The 7,053-nt window shown below is 35.9% G+C and overlaps 1 protein-coding gene across 5 annotated transcripts in view; it reads left to right on the top strand.

The window, feature by feature from the left end:
* The window catches only part of LOC103724528 (cAMP-specific 3',5'-cyclic phosphodiesterase 4D-like), a 754,636-nt gene extending 748,249 nt beyond the window's left edge, over positions 1-6,387 (top strand). For all 5 annotated transcript variants that reach the window (XM_029557979.1, XM_029557975.1, XM_029557983.1 and 2 more), the window contains one exon: positions 5,869-6,387. In XM_029557979.1, coding sequence (XP_029413839.1) covers positions 5,869-6,034 — 166 coding nt within the window. In that variant the 3' untranslated portion in view covers positions 6,035-6,387. The remainder of the gene's footprint in view (positions 1-5,868) is intronic.
* Positions 6,388-7,053: the final 666 nt, after the last annotated feature.

A 7,053-nucleotide genomic window follows, 5' to 3' on the forward strand; every position in this document is an offset into this window, starting at 1 on the left:
CAAAATTACTTTTATTATGTCCTTATATACTTTAAAGTGATCCATTTGACTATGTTCAGCAAATAGCACACATTACTAAATTAATTAGTACTACCATTGTAGCTACTAACTTCAATAAATAAAATAAATAATTGTTCTTTGTTATATAATATATTTAGTAGGAATCACTCTGTAGAATGTGTGTATGGAACAAGATAAAGAATCCTTTGTCATAAAATTCCTTAGTTCAAAGAGAATGCTCTTAATTAAATATCAGAGTATTATTTTCGTAAGGACAGATCAATAGTGAGTAATTCTACTGTCTCAAAACTTCTAGGCTATCCACCCTTCTACTTCACAACCTTTTCCATGGACTCCCAGGCTTACACTCATTGGAGCACCTTTTGAAGAAGCTGCCCTTAGAGTAAAAAGCCACTAGCATCTTCCTGTGGGTTTTACCAATGTGACCCATTATACCCAAATCACCAGGGAAACAATAAGCCCCCTACTTTTTAGGTTCTTATAACTTTATACTTTTGATTTCTTGCTTTTGCTTTCCTTTTATCATCTTCTTCCATTATAGCATCTGTAAGTCAGCAAGGTCAAATTCAACCTGTCAAATGCTTCCCTTTCTAATGCTGCTCATATTTCTGGAGTCTCTTCTAACCACACGCCCTGTATGACCATCTTTCAGCCTTGGCTATTCTACAAAAGCAAAGAACTGTCTTATGAACTTGACCATAATCTATATTAAAGCATTCTAGGAAGCTAGAGTACAGTCTGATAAGCTCTTATCTTTACGTTGGAGAAATCACTTTCCTTGATTACCTTAGGCACCTACAGTTATTGCGTTGTACTCTCTGTACTGTAGTCTCTGATCATAGCAGTTTATGAAATAATTTTTATGTTTTCCACTTTTATGTTTTAATTTAAGACAACATAAATTCACATTCTTTTAACCCATTTCAGGAATTTGGTTGAGTTCATTTTTAGGAATTTTGGTAAAACTATGTGGTTATTCATCATTGTATAATTAAAAACAACAACAATAACAACAAAAAAGAACTTAACATTAACCAAACTCTTAGAATATCAGAAATACTCTTACTGCATAAAGATAAATAATTTATCTTCTTAGTATTGTTGAAAGACTATTAACAGTATTGTCAGTGGAACGATTTGGAATTTCTGTTGAATTCTCTAAATGGCATCTGTCTAGGATCTAACCATCCCTTGTCAGACTGAGGGGAAGGATGTAGTAGGAATACTATGAAAAAGATTGTGCCATTAGGTATTTCCTCCTCTTTATTTCTGTACTTATTTCTTGACATTAAACCTAAAACCATCCTTTAGGAAGCAAAAGAATCAGAGCTAAGGAAATAGGCATCTCTCATGTTTTTAAAATGCATAAATTGGGACTGGAGAAATGGCTCAATAGTTAAGAGCACTGACTGCTCTCTCAGAGGATAAAGGTTCAAATCCCAGCACCCACTTGGTTGCTAACAACTGTCCTTATCTTCAGTTACAGGGTATCCAACACCGTCTTCTGACCTCCATGGGCATTGCATGACGTGCATGCCCTTATATACATGCAAGCAATACACTCATACATGTAAGATAAAAATAATAATTAAAAATGCCTAAGTCGAAATTTGCAGAAAATAGATGTTTGTCATGCATTAGTCTGATTTGCTTGATTTGTTTTTTTTCTCCTCAGGAAATGAAAGATACTCACATGTTCTTTGAGTCCTTACTTAGATGGCAATGGCCATCAGTGTAAACAGATGCTTTTGGTTGCCTTCTCAGACAACATCACTAATGCATGCCCAATAATTAGTACTTGCCAGCAGGCCATATCTTAATATTGCTTCAGTATTTGCACAATGTTTGTTTAGAAGCTTTAACATCAACTACCATACAGCAGTCTCTCCATTCATCTCATTGTTTTACTTAACTGAATGCCTGACGAATGGCCATAAGGTCCCTCTTGACATTCATTTTTTCTAATTTGAAAGATATGCACTTACTTTGTTAGATTCCATAGGAAAGCATAAATAGAATGTATCAATGAACTGTTACTGTGTCTTGAAATAATTATTTATTATTTATAGCAAGTCCAAGGGTCAGCTTGCTTCCATGGTTCTATGCTGAATTTGTAATTAGCTAGTTCTGTGAGTCAACTAGGCTCACATCTGTACAGGCTGACAGTGGTTCTCTTCTACATTCTCTGAAAGCCTCATTCTGGAAGAATGTATTTGCCTATGTGTTCACATAGAGATGGAAGAGGTAGACATATGCATCCTTTCCAGCCTCTTACATTGCATTTGTTAACAGCCCACGGCCAAGGGCAAAGTCAACGGGTCAAGCAAGTTTTCCTGTTCACAGATCAAGAAATTACACGGCAAAGAATGTGGATACAAGGAGTGGGGAATTGCGGCCAAATCATGGATCCAACCACAAAGAAGATAGAAGTTCTGGGTCTCTTTTCTTTGTGTCAAATAATTACCCCAGTTCAGACTTCCAATGTAATAGCATCAAGTAGGAACGCCAAAGTAAATTTCAGTTACTGAGCATGTGCACAAATACATTTACTTCCCAAACAGCCAGGTACTTTTGAAGTGCATCTGTTTCATATCATGAGAACAAAGTACAACTCAGATTGCTGAGATATTTGTCTTTGCCCAGATAAGAGTCCAAACAGAAACAAACCAAGGAAGAAACTTCTCTTCTTCCCCTATCTCTTACATTTTTTGTGTTCTTATCTTTTGGTTTTCTAGTTAAGGAACTCTCAATTGACGTTTGTAGATGCTTCAGACGTTCCCTACCTATGCTTGTTAGCCTTTTGGAGTCTTGGGGACAAAGTCCAGCTGATAGATATATTGGTGCATTGAACTCATTTAGAAATGATTTTATGGGTTCCATCCTCAGAAGTATTATTAGTTCTAAACTTAGTAGTTGATAGTTCACAAAAATAAGTGTTGATTCAGAAACGAGTTTGTTCATCAGGGAACTAGACCTGGTAGCTTTTAGTCATAATTTATTTATAATTCCTCCCAAGTGATATTCAGAGATCAAGTCTGAGATAAAGAAAAAATCAAGTATTCTTTTTCATTTATTTTGAAATATAAGAAGCTTTGATGTATTCTGGAAACTAGACTCCAGAACAGAAGACTAAAGAAGGCCTTCAGTGGAATTAGGAAGGTCCAGTAAATCATCCAGAAATCAATTTAAAAGATAAATGAAATTTCCCAATACAAATAGCAATAAAACTACAACAAATTATTGTTTTTCACTGCATGAATATTACAAGTGTTCCATGCCCTGGAAAAATGCACAGTGGTTCAGAATGTACAAAGACATAGAAGCCATTGCAGGTCTGCATGCCCAGCAATCACTTCAAGTACAATACGAGTATAGGCCTTTGGCTAAACTTGTGCCTTGACTGGCCTTTCTCTTTTATTAAATTAAATTTTATTTTGTTTCTATATTCTCTGAGAATTTCCTACATACATATGATGTATCTTGATCATAGTCACCCCTTCAAATTCTCCCAGACCCCTCCATGTATCACCCTCTCAACTTCATATCCTCCTTTTCTTCCTTTTAAAATCCAGTGAATTCAATGAGAGCTGCCCATATGCTCATGGGTATAGGGCCATCCACTGGAGCATAGAGAACATACCAGAGGCCACACCTCTGAAGAAAACTGACTCTTCCTTTCCCAGCAGCTATCAACTGCTAAATAGCTCTCAGCTAGGGAGTGCTGGGCATTAAGGGCTCTTCCCCTATCCATATTGGAAAGTTTACCGATTGAACTTGTATAGGTCTTGTGCAAGCAGTCACAACTGCTTTGAATTCATGGGCACAATGGAACTGTTGTGTCCAGAAGACACTATTTTGCATTAGTTCTCAGTTTTTCACTCTTAAAAAATCTTTCCACTCCCTGGTGTATGATTTTCCCTGAGCCTTGGCAGGGTTGGGAAGTTGGGAGGGGTCATATGTCCCATCTGTAGCTGAACAATTCACAGACATTTATTCTCTCCAATTTGACAAGTTGTGACTCTGTGACAACCACAGTACATTGTAATAAGAAGATTGCTACATAGGAATGAGAGTTATTCTCATCTATGGGTAGATGTCAGTTTAATGTTAGGTCAATTTATCAAAATAACAGTTGTAGGCTCTCTCCTAGGGACGATGACTTTATCATCCAAGAATTCTTAGTCAGATTTACCGTACCAGATATGAGTTCTGTCCTAGGAAACAGTCCCTAAATCCCGTCAGAAAGCAGCTGCTTACACTTAACACCATTCATGTTACTATTGCATGAAGGGGATATCCTGCCAGATTGATTGTTGCTATAGCTCACAGAGTTCACAGCTGGGTGGGTTTTTGAATACTCCCCACCATCCCCCGGTAGTCTGCATAGCTCCTTAGGGCACTATGAAAGTCACCCAACAGGGAGGAAGCTTCCAGGTCAGTAGCTGAGCCTTTTGTGGCTTTTTAATTCAGAAATAACACTCAGAATTTGGCAGGTTACAAGAAGATTGTTTGGGCAATGAGTACCTTGTTCATGACATGAGTAAAGCTGAATTTAGTGAGTCATCCAATCCCTTCTATTTCAAATTCTATGGTGCTAAAGAGCTTATCTAGTGTACAAAATAAAACAGAATGGAATACATCTGCCTTTTATGAAGTGGGTGGGTTATAGGGAAAAGAAATCTTATTTAGATGCACTTTCACTGAAATATAATTTTCAAAGGAATATTATAAAAAGGTGACTATTTAAGATTTCTAAATGTAAAAAGAATTCAGTTTTACTACTTGAAAACAACCATTTTGAGACTTGATCTCAAGTCCTCTTGCACTTTACTGTATTTCTAGGGAGATTTTTACTTCTGTATTGTTTCCCCATGAATTTTCTTCACTTGAATATTCAGCTAGAGCAATTACTTTTGTCTTTTTATGTGTTATGCACACTAAAGTGAGATCAGCAATGAGAGAAAAAGGTCTCAGTGAGCTGAGCAGGTGCTACAACAGTAATAGAGGAAAGGCAGCTACACAACGCTTTGCAGGGGCTATGTGCGTTGTCTCTTCATTATTCAAAGAAAAGTCTTCCATGTCACTGGAAGATGACTTCTCTCATTAACACACTGAAGATTTTTGCATTATACTATCTTATTCATTGATGGGAGAAACATATAACTCATGAAATACATTTTTAATACTAATGTGACATTTACTCTTGACTTCATTTCTCATACACCAAAGTAGGCAGGCTTTTTGTTACTTGTATTACAAATATAGACATCAGAATGACTCTATAGTTTGGAATTGTAAATGAATACTTGTGTAGAATTCCAATGGCAAAACAAAATATAATTTATTATTTTCTCCCTTTAACAAACAAAAGAAATCACTAATAATGCTATTCTAAAGAACAAGGAGTGAATTAGATGATCTTTAAGATTTCTTTCAACTAAAAATGTTGTGCCTCACATCAATAACTAGGAAACACTGGTATTAAATTCATCTTGGGAGCTCTGAGTTAAATCCCATTCCCTGACTGGGTTGTAGTTATATTTGAGGAGGACAGCTCATACTTGATCCTCTAGTTCTAAACTCTAATATGCCCTATGCTTGTCATATTTCGCTGAAAACATTAGGAAAAATACTGCCTGAATCATATACAATTCTTGTTTAATAGAAGAGCCTAGAGTATTTGACTCATGTTTAAAAAATAATTATGTTTATTAAACTCAAATTGGGCCTTCTAAGATGATATTTATGGGAAAAAAATGTGTTTGTATAAAACAAGTATCCTTACTTTCTAGTCAAAAATATGTTAGTCTTAAACTGAAAGTGATTTTTTTCTTCCTGTTTCCAAAGGAAGAAAACCTACATCTCAAGAACACCCACAATAAGCATTGGCCCAGCAAGAACTGAATTGACCGTACTTAAAGAATGGTTAGGCTGCAAAATACGAACGATGAATGTTTCAACCTTTTCTGGTTTTGTTGTTGTTGTTGTTGTTCTTTTGGGGTTTTATTTTTGAATAAAATTCTCTGGTCTTCTGAAAAATTAGCTTTACTTTTGCACTTTCACAAGGTCTCTTAGGAAGTATGTTTGCAGCTTTTTGTGGCATATCAACTTGGGGTTTTTATTCTAGTTTTTTTCATTAGTCTTTGATTTTAGGCTTTTTTATAATGAGCTACTTTTTTAATGACAAAGGGAATGCTCTGTTGGGGTGGCAAATAATTACTTCCGTTGTTTCATTCAAAGGTTACTCACTGTTTTGATGTCATAAGTGATATTTATTTATTTATTATTTTTTCAACTTAAAATCAGACAAAATCCCAGTGTAGACATGGGGAAATGAGTTCTGACCCCACCTAAGGAATTTTTGGCAATTGATGGCTGCTAAGAGGGGGCAAAGACAGTATCTTACAGGGATAGGACTCTTGATTGGCCCAGTGGATGGACCCACACTGAAGGACATTTGGGGACACAGATCAGACTCTACTCTATAGGCTTCATTGTATATACATAAAAGAGTACATTAAATTGAGTGTGGGACAATGTGGGAGGTGCAAATGCAGGAGGAGCTCTAGATACCATCAAACTATATTGTATGAAAATCAGAAAAATTCAATAAAAATTGAAAAATTATTTTATTCTTTAAAGGTATTTGTTATGATATTTATCCTCATAAATACAGGCATGATCTGAGAAATCTAATTTAGAATGAAACTAATTGGAAGACCAAACATGTGTGTGCTGACGTGACAGTTCATGGGCCACACACACACACACACACACACACACACACACTCACACACATAAATACACATACACACACATATATACACACACTGAATGAGAATCTGTATTTGAGTGTTCCAGAAAACCATTTACATGTATTTATCAGTCACTGAGTTCTTCAATCTACAGTACCCCATCTCTTCAGGTCTCTCCTTACCTGTCTTTGAAATAGAACACTTTCTACTTTATAAATCCAGTTTGAGAAGTAAACATAGATATGCAAAAGTTGACAATGTTTGGTGCTTGGCATGC

Source organism: Nannospalax galili, unplaced genomic scaffold (assembly GCF_000622305.1).
Source record: "Nannospalax galili isolate Female #2095 unplaced genomic scaffold, S.galili_v1.0 scaffold751, whole genome shotgun sequence".
NCBI classification, from domain to species: Eukaryota; Metazoa; Chordata; class Mammalia; order Rodentia; family Spalacidae; genus Nannospalax; species Nannospalax galili.